Below are 26,512 nucleotides of genomic sequence, written 5' to 3'. Positions count from 1 at the left end.
AAGAAATGTAGTCATTGTAATAAAATCAGCCAGATGGACCTCATAAAATTTGAGTTCCCTGATTGGGGTTGTTAGCCTCTTCCAATTAGGGATCCCTGGCTGACAGGTATAAACAGGTGTCAGAGGTTCTGCTCTCTCTGAGAGTTGGCTCTGAGGATAAAAGAGCCAGACCAGTGTCAAATACTACGTGTAAATATGAAGTGACTTGGTCTCTGAATACTAGCCTCTGTGGAATGATTTCAACACCAATAGTTAAAGCAGAAACCTAAAGTGACCATGCAGCTGTTAGCACACAACTGGAGCTATATGACAGACATTGCTGCCTTAGTGCTTGTGATTCTGAAAATTTGTCCAGTGACCCCGCTGGGGTCTGCAACCAACCTTGGGAAGTTCTGCCCCAATAGCTAGTTGAAATGTACCCTTGGCAGATGGCTTGGCTTCATTCTAGTTTTACCTCTTTGCAAGATTGTTTTCTTATCACCCATACAAGCTAAATAATAAGTACTATGCAATGCACTAAAGCATGATAACTTTTTATTATAGAAAAGTGGACATTTATTCAAAGTTTTAAAAAATATGATTATATTTGTATATGGTGAATATTATCATAACAATCAGTCAAAGAAAAAGATTTGGACTTTTTTACCTGTACTCAAAGTAACAATCACTCAAAAGGAATGCTGGGAGTCTCTCATTTTTTATCCATTTAATGCCCTGCACAGGATCAAGGTACTAATATTGGAGAAAAAATAAAATTAATGTTGTTTGACTTTATCGAATTACAATCTTTTTAAAAACAATGAAGCAAAGATATTTGAAATATGTGAGTAGATTATTTAACATATTTCATTATTGTCATCAAACAGGGTAAATCAATCAAATTGAAGTTTTCTCAGAGACAACAAACCAGGAAGTAAAGGACAGAAGTGATCTTCACTTTTCAGAGAGAGAGAAATACTTAGGACTAAAATATTATTAATACATTTCAGAAAAATACAATATTTTAGAAGCATAGAATATTTTTATCATAATGCAGAAATTTAACTTTGCACAAATATGAAATTATATTCTTATGGCTGGAGAAATTTGCCAGCAGCAATTAGGAACTTGGTTCACCTTTAAAATTTAATTACACTTCAATAACAAGAAAACTTTTTCAAGATTTCTATACTGTAAGTAAGAGGGAACGTTTTTGCCAGTTCAGTCATTGCTATGCAATTGTAGTGTGCAGAGATTTCAAAAACGCAACCTGTGGAGAAGCATTGAATCACTGACAGTAATTCTTACAGACTGCAGATGTTGCTGTCAGTTTTAAAGCAGTAATGATGATGAATCCTACCAGTATTGTTCCATGACTACAGAAAAACAGGACTCAATGTTATATTCTGTTTGCTCCTCTGATGAATGGTAATACCCATGATCTATACCTATCTTTCTTGTTAAATTATTGTCCCTGAACAAGGAATTCTATTTTTAACTCAGATTTCTTTTCAATCATTAGTACTCATAAGTACACCATCACTGGTCACATTATTAAGGATGTAATAACAATTTGAGGTGGGGGGGTCTACTTACCTTTACAATGAACTTGTTTTCAAATTTTAGATCCAGAGCAGTAATTTTTTCAAACTGAGGATGTCTTTCTTGGGATTTGAGTGTCGCATTGTAGATGGGGTCCATAGGACTATATGTATGTACCAATTGTTTTAACTGCTTCAACAGATTTTCCTTTGCATTGTCAACTATTTCAAATGTCTCCATTCGTTTGTTAAACCAAATTGGCATTGGAAAATTCTGCGAAATAAAAAGTGAAAGCTAATTTAATACATACAGACAGAACATTGATCTTGTTCCAAATACGTTCCAAATATGTTCTCAACTCTCTAGGATTGGCCCTGAATTCTTCAGGAACTAGTGATTAAACTTCTAGACACTGCTGCAAACAACCACTCTTTTCTTCTCCTAGGCTTTACTGCATTTTTTTTCCTGGATTTTCCCTCTCAGTTTTAGTCCTTAGTTTTTTTTTTACAATTCCTCACTTTAGACATCCATTATTCACATCAAAAATCTTCTATTACAAAATCTTATAACCAGCAAGAGTCAGTTCCCAAATACTGAATTTCTCCAATTTTAGATGAATGCTGACAGGAGGTAACAAACTGTAGCAACAGTTTTTCCCTATACAGAGGGACAGGAAATAAGAAGACAAATCAATGTTGGCTACTGTGCTTGCTAACAATAGGGTAGCACAGGCTGAATCCATAGTCCAACTGCTCACTTGTTTCTGGTTTAGGTAATGCTTTCTCATGCAAGTAGCATAAAAAGGAGCATGCCATGTGACCTATCGAACATGCTCTGCCATTCATTATTATAGCTGAACTTCAACCTCAATGACACTTTATGATCAGATCTCCACATTCCTCATTCCTTTTGAATCCAAAAATTTATCAAGGTGTCTTAAATATATTAACAGACGAAACATCCACAGTCTTCTGGGAAAAAGAAATCCAAACCTCAGACTAGAAATGTTCCCTCGCCTCAATTCTAAATGGTGGACTCTTATCCTGAGGTTATTACCATTAGTTCTAGAGTCTTCAGCCGGGGAAACAGCCTCTCAACATCTATTCTCTTAGAATGTTATACAGTTCAATAAGATCAGCTGTCATTCTTCTAAATCAGAGTACAGCTCATTCTACCATTCCTTTATTATAGGGAAGCTTCCATCCCAGGAGAGTATCTAAAAATATTCTAGAATACAAAATAATTGAAAAATGGAGGAGTTTGGGTGAATTCAATTATAGCAGAGGTCATTAAATCAGAGGAAATCTTTATTAAGATGGATATTTGGTGAGTGAGTTCTTTACAAGTCTTTTCAGCAATTATGCTGGTTGTGTAGAGTCATATACTCATAGAGATGTACAGCACAGAAACAGACCCTTCAGTCCAACACATCCATGCCGACCAGATATCCCAACCAAATCTAGTCCCACCTGCTAGCACCCGGCCCATATCCCTCCAAACCCTTCCTATTCATATACCCATCCAGATGCCTTTTAAATGTTGCAATTGTACTAGCCTCTATCACTTCCTCTGGCAGCTCATTCCATACATGTATCACCCTCTGTGTGAAAAGGTTGCCCTTTAGGTTTCTTTTATATCTTTCCCCTCTCACCCTCAACCTGTGCCCTCTAGTTCTGGACTCCCCCACGCCAGGAAAAGACTTTGTCTATTTATCCTATCCATGCCCCTCATGATTTTGTAAATTTCTATAAGGTCACCCCTCAGCCTCCAATGCTCCAGAGAAAACAGCCCCACCCTGATCAGCCTTTCCCTACAGCTCAAATCCTCCAAATGTGGAAACATCCTTGTAAATCTTTTCTGAACCCTTTCAAGTTTCACAACATCTTCCAATGTCCTGTACAGATGCAACATGACCTCCCAACTCCTGTACTCAATATTCTGACCAATAAAGGAAAGCATACCAAACGTCATCTTCACTATCCTATCGACCTGCAACTCCACTTTCAAGGAGCTATGAACCTGCACTCCAAGGTCACTTTGTTCAGCAACATTCCCTAGGACCTTACCATTAAGTGTATAAGTCATGCTAAAAGATTTCCTTCCCCAAAATGCAGCACCTTGCATTTATCTAAATTAAACTCCACCTGCCACTTCTCAGCCCATTGGCCCATCAGATCAAGATCCAGTTGTAATCTGAGGTAACCTTCTTTGCTGTCCACTACACCTCCAATTTTGGTGTCATCTGCAAACTTACTAACTATACCTCTTATGCTCACATCCAAATCATTTATATAAATGACGAAAAGTAGAGGACCCAGTATCAATCCTTGTGGCACCCCACTGGTCACAGGCCTCCAGTCTGAAAAACAACCCTCCACCACCACCACCCTCTATCTTCTACCTTTGAGCCAGTTCTGTGTCCAAATGGATAGTTCTCTCTGTATTCCGTGAGATTGAACCTTGCTAACCAGTCTCCCATGGGGAACCTTGTTGAATGCCTTACTGAAGTCTATATAAATCACATCTACCACTCTGCCCTCATCAATCCTCTTTGTTACTTCCTCAAAAAACCCAATCAAGTTTGTGAGACTCTGGTTCACCTGCCTTCCCTGTTAGGCCCCTTGTATTGAAATAAATGCCATTGAATTTATCAGTCCTACCTTGTTCTCTGCTTTGTCCCTGCCTGCCCTGACTGTTTGACTCACTTCTGGTATGTTTTTACTTTGACTTCAAAAGATTAGAAGCATAGCTTTAATACATGGAAAGTTCATCATTATGAAAGTCTATCATTAATATACCATATTTACAATCTTAAATTGGCATTGTAATTTTTATTCAGGTATATTACTTTATCTTAATATCCTCAATAGTACTAATCAATGACCTTATATGGAATCATCAGCATGAAGGGTTAGCTCTATTTCTCTTCACACAGATGCTGCCTAACCTATTGCAATTCCAAATTTTCAGTTCTATTTTATTCTTTCTTTAATGAGCACTGAAACTATAATTGAAATTCCACTTCGCTTTAGCTACAAATAAACCTGTTTTGTAACTAAGGCAGGGCTGTCAGGTCACACATAATTTAATTGTTTGTAAGCAGAACTAAACAATACTCATTGCCCTGCCTTTAGAAAAATCCCCTCATTGCCAAAGTATTCTTTGCTGGTGAAATGTTAATGTTACCGAAGGCAAGAACCTCTGTCACTAATAAATAGTACAGCTTATGATCCTAGAAATTCATTTGAACTACAGATTCTACATTCTTAAATGTGGAAAAGCTGGGATTCATAAATAGACTTAAGAAATGAAAAATCAGTTTCCAAACTTGAATTAGAATTGAAAATGAATTCATTCTTAGAGGAATTATAAGTGCTTGTCACTTAGAGGCTTAGGAAAGTTGGAAATGTAACAAGCTTTTCACAGTGAAGTACTCTCACACATTATAGCAGCAGAAATTGTCCTCTGTGCACCACTCCATAAGGTGAGCAAAGGGATGCATGGGAAAGTAGTGGAAACAGAACATTTCCAACAACCTTTGCTGTTTTCGTATCATTCACTGATCACAGAGGTTTATAGTGCAGAAAACGCCCTTCAGCCTATTGAGTATGTGCTGGTCAAAAACAAAAATTTTGATTTAAAAAGTAATTAAGAAAATCATACTTGAATTTGTGTGTTGCATTTTTGACCATTGAGTGTTATAAAACATTTTACAGCCAATGAACTGTTTTACAAAGTATACTTACGGTTACATTTTAGTCAAATTTAGAAACTAACATGGGAAGAGAAAGCCCTATTAACAGTAATGCAATCCTGACTAGAATTCTGTTTTTGATGCTGTGCAAATGTAAATGTTGGTCAGTGCAACTCATCAGATCTTCTGAATGGCAGTGTGGAAACTTTTGTATCAGTCAGAAAGACAGATGAAGCCTCAGTTTAAAGTCTCATTTGGTCTTGAAAGAGCAGGATTCGAAACCACAAGCTTCTGCTTGGGAAGCTAGAATGTCACCACCTTACACAGTAAATTACTTGATGAATAATAAAGTTTAATATGGGGCTATACATACTCCATGATTCCAGAGGAGCTCCACTTTTTCTGTATGATTACTGCAATGAATACCTGCTATTCCTAAGACAAGTCAACAGTTTCCTACACCATTCAGAAGTAAACAATTTGTTTTGAAAAAGAATGCATCTAGTATGTATAAATATTTGATTGCTGTTGGCAAAGCAAAACTACCCATCACTGAGTTCACTATTTTAATATTAAACCAGGGCTTAGTTGTACTTTAAAGAAAATAGCTCCAGATATATTTTTTGTCTGCTATATATTTGCTTGTACAAAATGAGAAGGACACTTAAGGGAGTGTCTATGGCCCAGTCACTTTCAGCTGCTTCATCAATGACCTCTCCATCTTAAGGTCAGAAGTGGGGATGTTCGCTGATGGCTGTACAATGTTCAGCATCATTCTTGACTCCTCAAGTACTGAAGCAGTCCGTGTCCAAACGTAGTAAGATAATATCCAGGTTTGGACTGACAAGTGGCAAGTACTATTTGCGCCACACAAATGCCAGGAACGTCCAACTCCAATAAGTGAGGATCTAACCATCATCCCTTGACATTACCATTGCTGGATTACCTACTACTAAACTCATGGGAGTTACCATTGACCGAAAACTGAACTGGACTAGCCATATCAATACAAAGACTAAACAGCAAGTCAGAGGCTAGGAATCCTGTACCACCTAACTCCTGGCTCCTCAGAATCTGTACACCAACCCCGCCCCTCCAATCGCCACCAGGACAGAACCCCACTGGTCCTCACCAACCACCCCACCAACCTCCAGATACATAGTATTATCCTTCGTCATTTCTGCCACCTTCAAACGGACCCCACCACCAAGGATATATTTCCCTCCTCTCCCCTTTCAGCGTTCCGAAAAGACAACTCCCTCGTCAGGTGCACATCCCCCACCATCCCAATCTCCACTCCCGGCACCTTCCCCTGCAACTGCAAGAAATGCAAAACTTGCGCCCACACCTCCCCCCTCACTTCCCTCCAAGGCCCCAAGGGATCCTTCCATATCCATCACAAATTCACCTGCACCACCACACACATCATTTACTGCATCCGCTGCTGTCAATGTGGCCTCTTCTACATTGGGGAGATAGGCCGCCTACTTGTGGAACATTTCAGAGAACACCTCTGGGACACCCGCAACCGTCCCGTGGCGGAACACTTTAACACCCCCTCCCACTCCGCCAAGGACATGCAGGTCCTTGGCCTACTCCATCGCCAGACCATGGCAACACGACGCCTGGAGGAAGAGCGTCTCATCTTCTGCCTAGGAACCCTCCAATCACAAGGGATGAATGCAGATTTCTCCAGCTTCCTCATTTCCCCTCCCCCCACCTTATCTCAGTCCCAACCCTCGGACTCAGTACCGCCTTCTTGACCTGCAATCTTCATCCCGACCTCTCCGCCCCCACCCCCTCTCCCGCCTATCATCCTCACCTTAACCTCCTTCCAACTATCACATTCCCACCATCCCTCCCCCAAGTCCCTCCTCCCTACCTTTTATCTTAGCCTGCTTGGCACACCTTCCTCACTCCTGAAGAAGGGCTTATGCCCGAAACGTCGATTCTCCTGCTCCTTGGATGCTGCCTGACCTGCTGCACTTTTCCAGCAACACATTTTTCAGCTCTGATCTCCAGCATCTGCAGTCCTCACTTTCTCCTACCAACTACAAGGCACAAGTCAGGAGTGTAATGGAATACTCCACACTTTCCTGGATGAGTGCAGCTCCACCATCATTCAACAAGCTTGACACGATCCAGGACAGAGCAGCCCAGTTAATTAGCACCACATCCAGAAACATTCAGTCCATCCAACACTGAAGTTCAGCAGCAGCAGTGTGTACTATCTACAATATGCACTGCAGAAATTTAGTAAGGTTTCTCCAAGCGCACCTTCCAAACCCACAACACTACTATCCGGAAGGATAAGGGCATCACATACATGGGAACATCATTACTTTCAAGTTCCTCATCAAGCCATCACCATCCAGACTTGGAAATATATTGCCATTTCTTCACTGTCACTGGATCAAAATCCTGGAGGGTCAAAATTCTTGAATTCCCTCCTGAACATTGTGGGTCTGCTACAGCAAATGGACTGCAGTGTTTCAAGAGGGCAGTTTACCATTACTTTCTCAAAGTTAATTGCAGATTGGCAATAATTGCTGGTCTAGCCAGTGATGCTGACATCCCATTAATTGTTTTTTCTTTAAATCTAAAACAGCGCAATTGAATGAATCTGCTACTTGGTGCTCATTTTTTAAATGAAGCTTCTGGTAACCAATATGATTTCTTTTGATTAGTCAATATACCTTCCTTCTATACCTTCCAGGTTATGGGTCATCTCAAAAACAATGTTGTTTTTGGGCATAAATTCAGGGCATAACGATTATTTATGTAACATCTTAAGCATGTATTAACTATTCATTTGTTATTCTTGGAGTTCATCCTTCTTCCATAATTTCCTAATTCCTGCCATCTGTAAGAGTTGGGAAAATTATATCTTCATTCTTCTTTGATTCGATGTTAGAAGTTTTAAAAGTCATTTTGGAAAATGACTTATTTCTGCCCACTTTTATGGCACAAATGGGCTTGTTGGCTGTGACGCCATTAATGGAGCTTTCAAGGCCATTCGAAAAAGGGGCTCAAATGTTTGTATGAAAGAAAAATCACAAATAAGAAGAATGAGGATACCATTTTCACAATGAATGGTTAATACATGCTTAACTGGGGATTAAATAAAGTGTCATTGATGATGGAAATAATGCATTCTGGACCCTATAGTTTCTGTCCATATATATCCCTAATTTGTTTTTTTTTTTAATCTATCTGTTCAGAGATGCCAAAACAGCAGATGGGACATGGTCCTGGATCTTCTGACCCAAAGGTAGGGACACCATCACTGTTCCAGAAGAACCCTCCACGACACATTTCAGAATAATCAACTAATAAAATCCTAACACCTGTTTATCTTGTTGCCTTCAGCTACTAGATATTTAACACTCTTCTACTGAAGCTATTATATATTCACATAGATTGCCATGTTTAAAGTGCCTTGTAGTGTTCCTACTTCTGGTTCAGACGTGTCGTAGAGGTTTGTCATAAGCTGTCTGAACAGGTTGATTAAAACCTTGTAAGAGTATTATGTAACCCTGTAATGTTTTAAATGTTGGGACTAGCAGGAGTTCCAGGAAGTTAATTTCTGACATAAAGCTTTCCATTATTGCTGCATTTTAAAATATTACTGATATGAGTTCATTTAAATACATATCACAAAGATGATCATGTCAAACATTTATGAAATGGTTTGTGTGATATCTCAACTCTCTGTATTAAACAAAAGAAGGTTTTCACAATGTTTTACTTTGCAAACCTGGTTTGATACTGTACTGAATTTACACTTTATGGTGTTGAACCAAATTTGCATGAAAAAGCCTTACAAGAGATTATTCTTACATAGCGTTAGGAGATTGGTTAGCTCAGTTGGCTTAGCAGGTTGTCTTGCCAACGCAGAGTAAGACCAATACTATGGGTTCAATTCTCACACCAATTGAGGTTGTGTAAAGTGCTTCCCATTGTACAGCAGCTAGTTCCATTGTAATTGTAGTTCACTGTAGTTTTGTGCTGTCCTGAGTGTCAGATGTTTTTAAATTGCGAAGGGGATTGCTGTTTCAAAGGCTGTCCATAATTCAGAATTTGCAATAGTCTGTGGTTTCAGAGTGCTGTTTGTATATTTCACCTTGTGGGTTATTTACTCATGTCAATAAATATCCATTTGTTTTCAGTGAATTCTAAATCAAAAAACCACTCACCAGTAGACTGAGAAACATGTTGAAATAATCCACCAGTAGTTTATCTGTTAGCAAGTAATCTTCCTAGAATTAGGGGGATAAATAGACATTAGTAAAAGAATTAAGGCTTGTAAATCATTCTATTTTCTTCTCTTTCCAAGTACGGTTATGTCTGGTACAATGGACATGGTCCTTGTTACAACACAGGGTAAACACCTCTGCTAATTTAAACCCAACACACAGAGAAGTTCACCTCACACCATAATCTGTTAAATTTCTAGAGGCAAAGAACTATCCCAGATTTCACGATTTAAAGTAAAAATAAACAATTTTATTCTTTAAGTCCAACAGAGAATATTAAAACCACTATTTACAACTTCTTTCTCTTTAACCTATCTTTTACCTCCCACTCTACAATACCAGTCTGACAAAAAACCCCGATTAAGATTTACAAAAAAAAATCATGTTTCATAACTAGTCAGCTTTGTCCACTCTTATTTGTAGATTTTCCTCCATAGAGTTTTCTCTAGGTTGACTTTGGTGTTCTGCTGCACAAATTTCTTATGGACAGGTACTTTTCAGAGAGCTATTCTGCTAGCAGTCCATACTTGTTGGTTTTCTTGGCAATTCTACCTCTAACTGTTCAAAATGTCCAGTTTTATACCCCGAAACATCAGATCATTTCAGTAGTTTGATGTCATAAAAACAATAAATTCAAATTTGATTGGATTTTGGTATCTGGGCATAATTTTAACTGATTGGCCAAATTTGAGTTTGTTTTTGCTCCATGGCAATACAGCTTAGCTAGTTGTTTCAACCAAGTGTTACATTTTTAAATTGTTCAGGACAGTCTGTGCTTTCAGTCAGTCCTTGCTAGCTTCCTCTCTCTCTTAAAGGTACATTACACCTCTACACCTTCATATCATCTCCCCTCTTCAGAAAAAAAACCATCATAATGAAAAGATGGCTTCATTTTTTCTCTATTCCTTAACCATATTATCATGACATATATATAACTTTAGTCTAAATTCATATTAACTTCTTCCCACACATATATAACATTGAATAGATATCAATCTTATCTAAATTTATCAGTTAAATCTGTGATAATGCATTTGCAATTACATTCTTACAACACACATGTACGATTTGTAAATTAAACATCTGTAACATAAGACTCCAACAAAATAGTCTCATATTCTTGTCTTTAAAGCTTTCTAAGAATGTTAGAGGATTGTGATCCATGTACGCAACCATCCCCAACACATTGTTCTTCACGTACACGTTAAATGTTGTAAGGCCAGTACAAACTCAAAAGTTCTTTTTCAATCATGGAGTATTTCTTCTGGTAGATGTTGAGTTTCTTTGAAAAGTAACCAACTGGCAATTCAATCTCATCATCATCTTCTTGTAGCACTGCAGCTCCAACTCCTAGTCATTAGCATTGATGGCAACTTTGACAGGTCTCAAAATGTTTGGTGCAGCTAAAACTGGTGTGGTGGTTAATATTGCTTTTAAATGGTCGAATTCCCCCATGGCATTGTTCTGCCCACTGAAACTTTGTGTTCTTCTTCAGCAAATTGGTTAACGGTGCAACTACACTGTTGAAGTTTGGAACAAACTTCCAATAGAATTCGCTAGTCGCAAGAATCTAAGCACTTCTTTCTTTGAGGTTATGCGTGGAAATTCCTTGAAGGCCTTCATCTGTTCCTTAGAGTCAACCTTCCATGACTGATGTTATGTCCCAAGAATGTCACTTATGCTTTCGTGAATTCGGTTTTGTGTAAGTTTACTGCTAATGTTTCCTTCTTGTAGTCATTCAAAGAGCACTACATTGTCCAAACAGACTGAACAGTTTGTTAACCCAGCCACAACTCTGTTCATGAGTCTTTGGAATGTGGTGGGTATATTCTTCATTCTAAAGGGCATCACTTTGAATTGATATAGCCCATTTGGGGTGACAAACGCAGAAATTTCTTTCACTGTCTCTGGTAAAATTACCTGCCAGTAATCACACAGTAAGTCCAACTTGGTGATGTAACGGGCTTGTCCAGCTTTCTTGATACGTCCTCCAATCTTGGTATTGGATATAAGTCCGATTTTGTAATGGCGTTGACCTTCTAATAATCCACGCAGAATCGTTCAGTCCCATACAGTTTGGTAACTAAGACGATTGGCGAGCTCCACTCGTTCTGGCTCAGTTCGATGATATTCTCGTTGAATATAGCCTCCACCTCCTTCTGGACCTGTCTGACTTTGAAAGGATTAAGTTGGTAGGGGTGTTGTTTTATCGGAACAGGATCCCCTACGTCTACTTCATGTACAATAGCATTAGTTCTCCCCATCTGATTCCTACACATGTCCTCATACTGCAGTAACAAACCTTTCAACTGCGTTCTTTGCTCTTGAGACAGAAAGTTTAGTAATCTATCCCACTCCTCAAGCACTTCTTCATTTTTAACATATTTTGAGGCACATCAAAATCCACAACATCTGGATTTGATTCCTCATTCTGTGGGGCAGTAACTAACACCTGTTTCTCCAGTTCTTTCTCTCTAGTATAGTACAGTTTCAACATGTTCACATGACATACTCAATACAGTTTTTTTTCCTATCTGGCATCTTTACTAGATAGTTCACCTGACTCAACGTTTTCTCAATCTGATATTAACCACTAAACGTGGCTTTGAAGGGATCTCCTATCACTAGTGACAGTACTATATGTCATTCCCTCAGGAAAACATCCAAGTCTCAGAGTTTTTATCTGCCACCTGCTTCATTCTATGCAGTGCTCTTTTTAGGTGCTGTTTGGTTAACTCACCTACTTGATTTAATCTCTCCCTCACCTCCAATACATACTCTAAGTGTGAGATCTCCAACTTTGTTCCTGTTAATTTCTCTTTGATTTCAAAGGGCCTCTCATTTCATGCCCGAATATTAACTCGAAGGGAGTAAACTCAGTAGGTTTGTTTGGAGCATCACTAATGGCAAACAATACGAATATGATACTTTCATCCCAACCATTCGGGTAATCCTGACAATATGCTCTCAACATGGTCTTCAAGGTCTGATGCCACCTTTCTCAAGTTCCCTGGGATTCAGGATGATATGCACTTGATTTAAAGTGCTGTATACCTAAGCTATCTGTGACCTGCTTAAATAGCCTCGCAGTAAAATTAGACCCTTGGTCCGACTGAATCTCTCCGGGTAGTCCATACCACGTGAAGAAAGCTACTAACTCATCTACCTTAATACTCGTTTGCCTTAATACTTCGTAATGGACTTGCCTCCGGAAATCTGGTAGACACAGCCATTATGGTTAACAAGTACTGGTTCCCACTTTTAGTTCTCAGGAGGGGACATACACAATCAATTATAACCCATATGAAAGGTTCTTCAAATGCGGGAATTGGCCTCAAAAGTGCTGGTTTTATTACCGCCTGTGGCTTATCTACTATTTGGCATGTATGACACGAACAGCAAAAGTTAACCACATCCTTGTGCATTCCAAAACAATAAAAATGTTTTTGTACCTTAGCCTGAGTTTTTCGTCCACCTAGATGACATCCTACAGTTGGTTCAATGTGCTACCCATAACACTTCCTGTCTGTATGTTACCGGCAACACAATTTGGTGCACTTCGGCCCATGTCTCTTCGGCACTAACCTGCTGTGGTTTCCATTTCAGTTTTAGGATTCTACTTTTCAGATAATAGTCCTCAGGAATATTCACTGCCTCCTTTTTGGAAAACACATCCACATATATATCTTTTATTTTCTTGTCTTTCTGTTGCAATCCCATAGCCCTTCAGGACTAGACACTGCTGTCTGACTCTCTGCCTGTTCAGGCTTTTCCTGCATTACATTAAACAGGGTGTCCGCTAACTGAGCCTCAACTCCTTCATCTTTCTCTTTAGTTTTTGCTTAGTGCTGTCACTTATGATGGTGGGATTTTGTTACTACATAGTTTGGGAAAATACTAGGATATTTTTCTTTTAACTCTTCAGTTTTGTGATCTTCTTTGGGCTTCTCTACAACAAGGGTGTCACTCCGACCTTGCAACCTGCTAAATCATTCCCAAGAACAAACTGGATTCCTGAAACTGACACTCAGTCAATCACTTCCACTTTACTTCCTCAGTCTTGAGCTGGCACTCCAATCTGATCTTACAGAGGAAAGCTAAATTTCTGACCATCAAAATGAGTGCAAATTCACTCATCTCTTACTATTAGAGACTAGTTAGATCTTGTATCTCTCAAAATTATAACCCCTTGCCCTCTTCCCCTGTTCTTTCTGAGGAAACTTTACCCACAGAGGCGAATTCTTCATTGAGATCAGGTACTAACTCCGTACCCAGCCCCTGCCTAGGCTGTGCACTCTTCTGCAGCTCCTCGGCTCTTCTTGAGGTTTCCTTTACTACTTTCACTAATGCCACTGGCTTAACGTCTTTGACCACATCTTTTCCCACAGTGCCTTTCTTTAACGAATAGCAGTGTGACTTTACTTGTCTCACTTTACCACAGTGGAAACACCTGAGGCCTTTCACCTCCTTCCCAAACTCTTGGGCTTCTTTTTTAACCTGTGGTAAACACTTACTAGTGTTGTCTACTCTGTTTTATAGTGTACAATCTACCCTTCTCCCAACTTCTATTCCTCACAGGACAAAATCTGGTTGGAAGTGTGTCTTATGCACCAACATCTGCTAATTCTGCTGCCCTTCTCACTTCCCGGACTTGCTGTTCATCCACGTGAATTCTTACCATCTCTGGAAATGAGATTTTAAACTCCTCCGGCAGAATAATCTCTCTTAGAGCCTCATTGGTCTAAACAATCTTTAAGGCTCGCACCCATCTACCAAATTACTATGTTTAATTCTTTCAAACTCAAGATAAGTCTGTCCTGGTTCCCTCTTTATGTTTCTGAACCGCTGTCTATAAGCTTCTGGTACCAATTCATAAGCACTTAAAATAGCCTGTTAGACCTCTTCATAATCTCTTGACCCCCTCATCAGACAGCGCAGCAAATACCTCACGAGCTCTGCCTACTGTTTAGTCTGAACTAGCATTACCCATAAATCTTTGGACTACACCATCTACCTAGCCATTTTACAAATGAAATAAAAAAGGCTTCAACATCTTTCCCATCCAAATGTGGCAGAGTTTTGACATATTTATATATATCACTACCTTCTTTTTTAATCTCCATCCTGTTAATTTGACTTTGCTGACTAAGTGACAACTTCTCAAGTTCAAAATCTCTGTCTGTTTGCTCAGCCAAGAACCTTCTCTCTTTTTCTCTCTCCCTTTGTTTATCTTCTAACTCCATTTTCCTCAATTGTAATTTAAGTTCTTCCAACTCTACTGCACTTGTCTGTTTCTCTGACACACCTAAGTGTACACACCTAAGTGTTTGAGTAATTCCCTTACAATTTCAGTTTTACTTTTGTCCTTGGTTAAACCCAATTCTAACCACTTTGCTAATTCTAAGAGTATGGTCGTTTCTTTTCTTTCTAAACTTCCTTGGCAAATTCGGGAATCATCTTCAAACCCTAGAACCTTTTTAGCCATTTTAAGAGCCATTTCTCTCACTTTTAATTTAATTGACCGCAAGTAACCGGAATTAAACAAATTGTCTCACCTACGTTTTATTTAAAGATCTAAGAGACTAACCGGCAAGTGTTTAAATCTATTGGGCTTTCTTTGTACCCCAAATCTATTCAAGTCTGACCAAATCTCAGAATGGATCTATCTAAACCTGTTCAAACCTCTGACGAGTGCCCAAACTGTTTTGACATGGGGTAAACCCTTCTGCTAATTTAAACCCAACACACAGAGAAGTTCACCTCACACCATAATCTGTTAAATTTCTAGAGGCAAAGAACTATCCCAGATTTCACGATTTAAAGTAAAAATAAACAATTTTATTCTTTGAGTCCAACAGAGAATATTAAAACCACTTCTTTCTCTTTAACCTATCTTTTACCTCCTACTTTACAATACCAGTCTGATAAAAAAACCCCGATTAAGATTTACAAAAAAAAAATCATGTTTCATAACTAGTCAGCTTTGTCTACTCTCATTTGTAGATTTTCCTCTGTAAAGTTTTCTCTAGGTTGACTTCGGTGTTCTGCTGCACAAATTTCTTATGGACAGGTACTCTTCCGAGAGCTATTCTGCTAGCAGTCCATACGTTGGTTTTCTTTGCAATTCTCCCTCTAACTGTTCAAAATGTCCAGTTTTATACCCCGAAACATCAGATCATTTCAGTAGTTTGATGTCATAAAAACAATAAATTCAAATTTGATTGGATTTTGGTATCTGAGTTTGAGTTTGTTTTTGCTCCGTGGCAATACAGCTTAACTATTTGTTTCAACCAACTGTTACATTTTTAAATTGTTCAGGACACTCGGTGATTTCAGTCAGTCCTTGCTAGCTTCGTCTTTCTCTTAAATTATACTACATCTCTAAACCTTCATAACATCCTTCACATACATTTTTCAAAATTAAAAAAATGCTTGGATAGTATGATGGGCTATATGTTGCTTTTAGAATGTAAAGCTTTTTGGTGCAATAAGATGTAGGCTTTTGGTGCTGGAAAATTGAGCTGTCTTCCACCTTTTGAATATTTATGACACAAATAATGGAAAGAAAATTACCATCAGATGTAAAACAAGTTAGATACTGCCTCTGAATTTTATCATTGATCCCAACTTCAGAAGAATATCCTCTGACAAATAAGTGTAATATTTTATTTTGCAAATTAGCCTTGATCTCAGGTAGTGCTTCCCAAATATTTTTCTCCAGTGACCTCATGTTGATGTTTGAAAGTTGTTGTCACCACATAACGTGCTGTAGTGTGGAGGAAGGGGCTTATGAGCTGTGACAATGCCCGTCTGTTTAAGCTGCAGTGCTATAAACATAAATCACCTACATTTTCATTGGTTTTTTTGTGGAGCAAGGATCAGATCTGAAAGGTCGATTAATTAGGCCACATCTCCATTTCATCAGAAAGATAAATAATTTCTCTATATCTGTGCGACATACAGCTGTTTTAGTACCATTTTATTGTTAACAATGTTTTTGGTCGAGTTAGTAAATCATGCAAAACCACAGAAGGCCATTTCGTCCTTTGCTTGAGTCAGATTTTGAAAGGCCTGTCAAAATAGGCCCAGTTTTCTATCTGTTCTCTGTACTTTCCAAACACTTAATTTTTCAAGTCATTCAATTATCATTTAGAAGTTATTATTGAATGTCCTTCTTTCAGTATTTCGGGCTCTGTGTTCTAACAACTGAAGGCAGATTTTTGTTTTCACAGATGGATCAGTATTGTGATGGGATGTGATTTTGCTCTTGATAAAATCTGATTTTCATACCAACAATTACAATCCAACCTGCCAGATTACTACACAATTGGTGAAGATGAAAATAGGTTTTGATAACTTCAGAAAGAGAAGGTGATACTAAATTTGTTTGCAAGGATTTCTCCTCTCAATTACACATTTTGTCCTTTTATTAATAACATTCTGACTTATGGTTATTCATCCAGAGTATTCACTTGCCCATATAAGAACATAAGAACTAGGAGCAGGAGTAGGCCATCTGGCCCTTCAAGCCTGTTCTGCCATTCAATAAGATCATGGCTGATCTTTTTGTGCACTCGGCTCCACTTACCCACTCTCTCACCATATCCCTTTATTCTTTTATTGTTCAAAAACCATTATCTTAGCCTTAAAAATGTTTACTGAAGTAGTGTCAACTACTTCACTGGGCAGGAAATTTTATAGATTTACAACCCTCTGGGTGAAGAAATTCCTTCTCAATTCAATCCTAAATCTGCTCTCCTACTTTTGAAGCTGTGGCCTTTTGTCCTAGTTTCACCTGCAAATGGAAACATCCTTTCTACTTCTATCTTATCTATTCCTATAATTTTATATGTTTCTATAAGATCCCCCTCATGTTTCTAAATTCCAATGAATATAATCCCAGTCTACTCAGCCTCTCCTCATAAGCCACCCCCTCAACTCTGGAATCAACCTAATGAACCCTTCTGCACCCTCTACTACATCTTTTCTCATGTAGTGCTACTACGTCTTTTCTCAAGTAAGGAAACCAAAACTGCATGCAGTACTCAGATGTGGCCTCAGCTTCAACATAACCTCCCTGCTTTTAAATTTCCTTTAGCAATGAAGGACAGAATTCCATTTGCCTTCCTAATTAGTTGTTGTACCTGCAGACCAACCCTCTGTGATTCATGCACAAGGATACCCAGGTCCATCTGCATAGCAGCAAGCTGCAACTTTTTAACCACTCAAGTAACAGTCCTTTTTACTGTTACTCCTACCAAAATGGATGACTTCACATTTATTAACATTGTATTCCAGACCTTTGCCCACTCACTTAAAGTATCTATGTTCCTCTGCAAAGATTCACAGTCCTCTACATACTTTGCTCTGCCACTCATCTTAGTGTCATCTGCAAACCTTCACAAACTACACGTGGTCCCCAACTCCAAACTATCTATATAAATTGTGAATAATTGTGATCCCAACACTGATCCCTGAGGCACACCACTAGTTACTGATTGCCAACCAGAATAGCACTCATTTATCCCTACTCATTGCTTCCTGTCAGTCAACCAATCCTCAATTCACGCGAATACTTTATCCACAATGCCATGCATCTTTATCTTTATCTCTTGTACTGCAGCACCTTGTCGAAGGCCTCTTGGAAATCTAGGTACACCATATCTACTGGGTCCCCGTTGTCCACTTTGCTCGTAATGTCTTCATAGAATTCCAAAAGATTAGTTAAGCATGACCTGCCCTTCATGAACCCATGCTGCGTCTGCCCAATGGGACAATTTCTATTCAGACGTCTTGCTATTTCTTCCTTGATAATAGACTCAAGCATCTTTCCCACTGCAGAAGTTAAATTATAATTTTATAAGTCTATACTTATAGTTCTATTATTCCCCATCTTTGGTCTACCTTCCTTTTTAAAAAGTGACGTCACATTTTTGTTTCCCAATCTGCTGGAACTGCCCCAGAGTCCAGTGAATTTTGGAAAATTATCACAAGTGCACTTGGTATTTCTCCTGCCATCTATTTTTCATTTTATGTATTTATAAAAACTTTTGCTATCTGTCTTTATATTCTGTAGTTTTTTTTTGTCATGCTCTCTTACTTTACTTTATAGCTCTTTTTGTGGTTTTCATTGGATTCTGGGTAATCCAAGATGGAGGACATGAAAAATTTCTGGCTGTAAGAGCTGCTCTTTATTTTAAGGTATTTTAGGTGATTTCCTCGAATTCCAGGAGCAGCAATTATTGTTTTATATGCTGTTGCATTGTTTTGGAACTTTGGAATAAAAAAAGTCAAAACAACAATAGTTTTAAAAGGGAGAAGAGCAGACAAAGGAAGCACATGGTGAGGACAGTGCAGGAGAGAGAGAGAGAGAGAGAGAGAGAGAGAGAACCTGCAAAGTTACCGCCTTTGCTGTTTGAATTCGTGTATCGCTGGACATCGGAGTTCATCTGGGAAAATTAACAAACAGTGAAATTCACAACTAATCTTGGAAGAACTGTTAGCGAAGTTCACAGAACAGAATCAGATGAGTTAATTGTTGTTTTAAGTCTGTCCAAGAGAAAGGCTGTATTAGTGAGTACAGTGGGTTCTTTCTTGATTATATGTTTGTGGAGATAAGTCTCTTGATTAAACTTAAAATATAAGCCATAGCTATTAATTTAACCTGGGGCAGTGTTTGTAGAGGAATAAGATGGTGTTATTTTCTGAGTCTGTAGATTGTGAAGGAGCAAAAATGGCCTTTGCCGTGATATGTACTTCTTGTCAGATGTGGGAGTTTAAAGAGAGTTTAAGGGTTACTGCAGATTATACCCCTTAAATGCTGTTCGATGCAAATCTTATCAGATCGAGTGGATTGGTTGGAGAGACAGATAGAAGCGATGAGGAATTTGCAACAGCAACAATATGTGATGGATGGCAGTTATAGGAAGGGGAGGAAGTCTCAGATACAGTCACATAGATGGGTTAACTCCAGGAAGGGTAAGAGAGGTAGGCAGATAGTGCAGGAGTCTTTTGTGGAGATACCAATTTCAAACAGGTATGCTGTTTTGGAAATGGAGGGGGTGATGGATTCTCAGGGGAACGTAGCAAGACAATTTTCTGATTCAGTATGTGGATGTACCTACTAGAGAAGGTGCAAAACTTGACCTACTCTTGGGAAATAAGGCAGGGCAGGTGACTGAGGTGTCAGTGGGGGGAATCACTTTGGGGTCGGCGACTATAATTCTATTAGTTTTAAAATAGTCATGGAAAAGGATAGACCAGATCTAAAAGTTGAAGTTCTAAATTGGAGAAAGGCCAATTTTGACGGTTTTAGGCAAGAACTTTCGAAAGCTGATTGGAGGCAGATGTTCGCAGGTAAAGGGACAGCTGGAAAATGGGAAGTCTTCAGAAATGAGATAACAAGAATCCAGAGAACGTATATTCCTGTCAGGGTGAAAGGGAAGGTTGGTAGGTATAGGAAAAGCTGGATGACTAAAGAAATTGAGGGTTTGGTTAAGAAAAAGAAGGAAGCATATGCCAGGTATAGACAGGATAGATCGAGTGAATCCTTAGAAGAGTATAAAGAAAGTAGGAGTATACTTAAGAGGGAAATCAGGAGGGCAAAACCGGGACATGAGATAGCTTTGGCAAATAGAATTAATTGAGAATCCAAAGGGTTTTTACAAATATATTAAGGACAAAAGGGTAACTAGGGAGAGAATAGGGCCCCTCAAAGATCAGCAAGGCAGCCTTTGTGTGGAGCATCAGAAAATGGGGGAGATACTAAATGAATATTTTGCATCAGTATTTACTGTGGAAAAGGATATGGAAGATATAGACTGTAGGGAAATAGATGGAGGAAGTGCTGGATATCTTGAAACGGTTAAAGGTTGATAAATCCCCAGGACCTGATCAGGTGTGCCCGAGAACTCTGTGGGAAGCTAGAGAAGTGATTGCTGGGCCTCTTGCTGAGATATTTGTATCATCAATAGTCACAGGTGAGGTGCAGGAAGACTGGAGGTTGGCAAACGTGGTGCCACTGTTTAAGAAGAGTGGTAAGGACAAGCCAGGGAACTATAGACCGGTGAGCCTGACCTCAGTGGTGGGCAAGTTGTTGGAGGGAATCCTGAGGGACAGGTGTACATGTGTTTGGAAAGGCAAGGACTGATTAGGGATAGTCAACATTGCTTTGTGCGTGAGAAATCATGTCTCACAAACTTGATTGAGTTTTTTGAAGAAGTAACAAAGAAGATTGATGAGGGCAGAGCAGTAGACGTGATCTATATGGACTTCAGTAAGGCGTTCAACAAGGTTCCCACTGGGAGACTGATTAGTAAGGTTAGATCTCATGGAATACAGGGAGAACTAGCCATTTGGATACAGAACTGGCTCAAAGGTAGAAGACAGAGGGTGGTGGTGGAGGGTTGTTTTTCAGACTGGAGGCCTGTGACCAGTGGAGTGCCACAAGGATCGGTGCTAGGTCCTCTACTTTTTGTAATTTACATAAATGATTTGGATGCGAGCATAACAGGTACAGTTAGTAAGTTTGCAGATGACACCAAAATTGGAGGTGTAGTGGACAGCGAAAAGGGTTACCTCAGATTACAACAGGATCTGGATCAGATGGGCCAATGGGCTGAGAAGTGGCAGATGGAGTTTAATTCAGATAAATGCGAGGTGTGCATTTTGGGAAAGCAAATCTTAGCAGGACTTATACACTTAATGGTAAGGTCCTAGGAAGTGTTGCTGAACAAAGAAACCTTGGAGTGCAGGTTCATAGCTCCTTGAAAGTGGAGTTGCAGGTAGATAGGATAGTGAAGAAGGCGTTTGGTATGCTTTCCTTTATTGGTCAGAATATTGAGGACAGAAGTTGGGAGGTCATGTTGCGGCTGTACAGGACATTGGTTGGAATATTGCATGCAATTCTGGTCTCCTTCCTATCGGAAAGATGTTGTGAAACGTCAAAGGGTTTAGAAAAGATTTACAAGGATGTTGCCAGGGTTGGAGGATTTGAGCTACAGGGAGAGGCTGAACAGGCTGGGGCTGTCTTCCCTGGAGTGTTGGAGGCTGAGGGGTGACCTTATAGAGGTTTAAAAAATTATGAGAGGCATGGATAGGATAAATAGACAAAGTCTTTTCCCTGGTGTCGGGGAGTCCAGAACTAGAGGGCATAGGTTTAGGGTGAGAGGGGAAAGATATAAAAGAGACCTAAGTGGCAACCTTTTCACGCAGAGGATGGTATGTGTATGGAATGAGCTGTCAGAGGATGTGGTGGGCGGCTGGTACAATTGCAACATTTAAGGGGCATTTGGTGGGTATATGAATAGGAAGGGTTTGGATGGATATGGGCTGGATGCTGGCAGGTGGGACTAGATTGGGTTGGGATATCTGGTCGGCATGGACAGGTTGGACTGAAGGGTCTGTTCCCATTCTGTACATCTCTATGACTCTGTTGACCTTCAAAGCTTTCCCAATCTTCTAGCTTCCCACTGTTCTTGGCCACTTTGTATACCTTCTCTTTCAATTTGAAAGCCTCCCTTATTTTCTTAGACAGCCATGTCAGATTACCCCTTTCCTTACAGTCCTTCCTTTTCACTGAAATATACTTTTGTTGAGCATTTTGAAAAATTGCTTTGAAAGTCCTCCACTGCTCGTCGACTGTCCAACCATAAAATTTTTGTTTCCAGTCTACTTTAGCCAAGTCCTCCATCATCCTATTGTCATCTCCTTTATTTAAGCACAGGAGCCTGCTTTTGGATTTTACCTTCACGCTCTCTATTTGTATTCTAAATTCAACCATGTAGGTTGAATTTAGAATTTAGAATTTAGATCGATCCCTCCAAGAAGTTCCCTAACTATGAGGTTGTTAATTGTTGCTCTCTCATTACACAGGACCATATCTAGGATAGCTTGCTCCCTTGTCAGCTCCATTCCATACTGTTCAAGAAAACTATCACGGATACACTCAAAGACCTCCTCCTCAAGGCTACTCTGACCAAACTGGTTTGACTAATCGACATGTAGATTACAATTCTCCATGATAATTGCCATACCATTTTTACAGGCGTTAGTTATTGCTTTGTTTATTGTTTGCCCCAATGTGATGTTATTATTTGGTGGTCTGTAGATTATGCCTATCAGTGACTTTTTCTTCTTAAAATTTCTAATTTCCACACAAACGGATTCAACCTTATTCTCCGTAGAACCTATGTCATCTCTCAGCACCACCCTGATGTCATCCTTGAATATCAGAGCTACACCACCTCCCTTACCTTCCTATCTGTCCTTCTGAATAGTCTGATTCCCCTGGATCTTTAACTTCTAGTCTTTACCATCCTGTAACCATGTCTCTGTAGTGGCTACTAAATCATATTCATTCGTGATGATTTGTGCTGTTAACTCATCGACCTTGTTACGAATGCTACGAGCATTCAGGTAAAGTGCCCTTATGCTAGTTTTCATGCCCTCATGATTTCCAACATCCCTAATAATATCTCCTGAGTTATCCTTCCTTTTTACTTCTTTTGTAGTCTGCCTTGTACTTAAACCCTCCTGCGCACATGCTAACCTGCTGTTTACCTTTTTATTTACCATCATACTTCCTGTCATTTTTCCTTTCCCTTCCACCCCGCCACCCACTCACTAATTTAAAGTCCTAGTGACCACCCTATTTATGTGTTTCACGAGAACACTGGTTTCAGACCGATCCAGGTGAAGACAGTCCCATTTGTACAGATCCCTCCTGTTCCAATACTGATGCCAATGCCCCATGAAATGGAACTCCTCTTTCCCACTAATCTGGGCTACTGGAGAATTATCTTACTATGTATTTAGTGAGTTTAGGCATTTTAGTTTTTGCCTGGTTAGTATTTCATTTAGACAAAAACAAATTGGTCTTTGGGACTAATTTTTCAGCTAATAGTTTAATTTTATGTAACCCAATTATAAAAATGAATGGCAGAATATTTGAGGCACATAAAAATGGACAAGGTTTTTTTTAATAATAAGCAGTGTAAAGAATAAAACAAACAGTTGTAAACAAAGCAGTTAAAATAATCAGCATTAACAAATTACATAGAGAAATATAGAACACAAGCTGAAAGTTTTATGTCTATATTTCAGAGAATTGAAGTAGTACAAAAGGCAGAAATATATTTTCATTTTGAGATATGGATTCAAATCAACCAGATTGATGCCCTGTGTAAAATGAGTTGTGATTGTCTGAACAAGCCTCCTTGTGAATGCAGGTCTATCCTAGAAGGCTCCCTCCCCCCACCCCAACAACTTAGTTAACTATCATCAAGAGACTAGGTGGCCTTCTAGATGGAAATGTTGCTTTTTTGAGATCGGGGCTAAATTACATTGTTATGGAAGATTGCAGGGACCTTTTCCTCAAAGATTGAAATGGAAAAAGACTATTCTTGGTGAGCACAAAAGTGCACCTGATCCAAAAGATCTATAATTTTATAGTATACAGTACAGGTGTCTTGATCTTCCTGGCCTAAGGAAATCAAACAATCAGCTTCTTGCTTCTACTCATTGACTGAAGATTGTGTGTGTGTGCTTGGAAATTGAGTGAGGACAATGATGAATGCAAATAAGATATAATAGGTTGAAAAATGGTTGCAATGTGTCTATTTTTGTAACATATAATAGCCAGAATGCATGTCAATGTAAAAATATTAGTCCCATTGTTAAATTGGTGGATACCTAGATATAGGATATGAGACCTAATGAAGGATCTAATCCAAAAATTGTCCTTTCAACTTCATTTTGCTCCATCACTGGTGACTGAAGTTTCAATCACACAATCTATTCTTCATTATCACCCTAAACCCCTCTATGTCTCCACATCCCTCTCCTACTTTAATATCCTCATTAAGCCCTACCTTTAAACCAGCTGTTTAGTCACCTCTCTAATATCTGTTCTTTGGTGAGGACTTTCTTTAATGTTCTTCGAATATCAACAAAAAGCTTTGAATATACAATTTTAGATATATCTTAGTTTCAGGCATATTTAGAGAATTCTTACTGTACAAAGTTAAACTATTCTGTTTAAAAGGTGTGAATTTTATAAGGAGACACTTCCAGTACATTATTTCATGCCTGCCATTCAGAAAAAGACCATTTATTCCTATTTGTTAAACAAATTTCTGCCCATCCCAAAACACTACCCCAATCCCGTGCACTTTACTTGTACACATTATTCTCTTTTGTAGGGTTTTTCTGAAAGCATTCAAAAGATACTCCCAAATGGGAAGGAGTGAATGCATTCACCCAACACATAATTTTCATTGAAAACAAAAAATGCTGGAAATCTGATCAAGGGTTATCTAGACCCGAAATGTTAGTTTGCTTTCTCTCCATGGATGCTGCCTGACCCGCTGTGATATCCAGCATCTTTTTTTCAGTACAGATTCCAGCATCTGCAGAAATTTACTCCGACATGTAGTTTTAATTTTCAGTTTTGGAGATGCCCTTCTGGATTCGAAATGTTCTACCTGAGTTTTTCCAGCACTTCTTGTTTTTATTTAAGATCCCTAACATCTGCAATAAATTGTTTTACCATATAATTTCACCCTCGAATGCGTGCACTTACAAAGTCATCCGCTGTTATATCAGGAGGTTCTGAAAAACAAAAAGAAATCTGAGTTAAGATGTTTAGAATGCCGTTCTCGGAATCTTGAGCTCACTAAAACTAACCTCATAAACAAGTAATAAATATCGCAAAGGTCGACTAAAACGCAGAAACCAAACCATGGTCCTATTCAGCGCCTTAGAACCAACTGCCAGTGTTTCTGAAATTTCATACCAATCATTTCAAATGCTAACAGACTATATTTACTTGGCCTGTATTTTGCTTTATTTGCTGAAATTTTTCCTTGGCCCGTCGCCGAGTGACAAACCATAGGAGTAGGTTTGTGTATCTACAATAAAACCTATTATCTTCGATTTTCATATAGTGCGCCAGACTCTTCGTTTTACATTGAAACAGGTCGCTGAGCATCTCCCACGGTTCTCCGGATCAAACGCCTACCTACCAGTGGTCAGTTTGTCTGGCGATATCTTTCGTTTCTCCATTGATATAGTGCAATTTCAGAACCGAGATCAGGCAGAAAGCGAAGGGTTTATGAGAATTTGATGCTTGTGACCTTGTGCCTGTTTGGAGATTTTCCTGCGGGAATTCTGGATTGTGGACTACATAAGTTTCAGGCTCAGCCTCCCCTAAGCTTTTCCCGAAGTCGGTGATGTTGTGCTACAGCAGAGACGCACAGCGAGCAATTTGCTTGCTGTATAATTTTCGGCAAAGGGGCAGCGTGTTCTGCTGGACGTACGAAAACAAACAAGAATGAATGCTTTTGTACCTGTCTGGGTTGCTATGGAGCTGCACACAAAAGCGGTAAGCATGACCTGAACAAACAATGCTCCCACAATCCGTGTTCCATCACTTAGATACAAAGTTTTCTTACTTCGCGCTTTTGTGTGTTTGACCGGACAAAGGATAAATGCCAGTGAAAGCGGGGTGAGCGTGAATATTGTCACTCCAGTTAATAGGAGTGTCCCGGTGAAAGTTGTCGAATTGAAACGCTGTTGTTTCTTAATTTCCGAGGACCCTGGCTAAAGTGATGGAAACTGCCAGTGTCTTTTGTTCTGAACGCCAAGTAAGCCTATCAGTCAAGCGTCATAAAGCAAGGTGATATCACAAACCAGGGGAACGTGCGCCTTGTTGGTTTAAAGTGAGAGGAATGAGTTTACGGAAAAAAAACACATGCATTCGATACGTTTTCCAGCGTATCACATTTTGACTTTTTACGTTCAGCTTTGACTTTTCATAGTAGCATTCCAAAGGAAGTTTAAAACTAGTATCCGAGGTTGTTTCGATTAACATATGATTTGGAGAGTCGACGTTTCGGGCATATTCCTGAAGAAGGGCTTATGCCCGGAACGTCGATTCTCCTGCTCCTTGGATGCTGCCTGACCTGCTGCGCTTTTCCAGCAACACATTTTCAGCTCTGATCTCCAGCATCTGCAGTCCTCACTTTCTCCTCCCATATGATTT

At 39.2% G+C, this 26,512-nt stretch overlaps 1 protein-coding gene across 1 annotated transcript; it reads right to left on the bottom strand.

Annotated features, from left to right (window-relative positions):
* Nucleotides 1-642: 642 nt before the first annotated feature.
* On the bottom strand, nucleotides 643-25,631 carry LOC148150156 (regulator of G protein signaling 22-like). The gene is made up of 5 exons (XM_087985869.1): nucleotides 25,494-25,631; nucleotides 25,052-25,080; nucleotides 9,412-9,474; nucleotides 1,576-1,794; nucleotides 643-732 (listed from the first exon to the last, which is right to left on the bottom strand). The coding sequence occupies exons 1-5, from the start codon at nucleotides 25,531-25,533 to the stop codon at nucleotides 643-645; spliced, it is 441 nt and encodes a 146-aa protein (XP_087841995.1). The 5' UTR covers nucleotides 25,534-25,631.
* Between the last annotated feature and the right edge of the window lie 881 nt (nucleotides 25,632-26,512).

Source organism: Chiloscyllium plagiosum, unplaced genomic scaffold (assembly GCF_037043375.1).
Source record: "Chiloscyllium plagiosum isolate Xiang-an unplaced genomic scaffold, Cpla_swu_hap1 HiC_scaffold_4, whole genome shotgun sequence".
NCBI lineage: Eukaryota > Metazoa > Chordata > Chondrichthyes > Orectolobiformes > Hemiscylliidae > Chiloscyllium > Chiloscyllium plagiosum.
The sequence above is the reverse complement of the archived record's forward strand: the minus strand, read 5'-3'. Positions and strand labels throughout refer to the sequence as shown.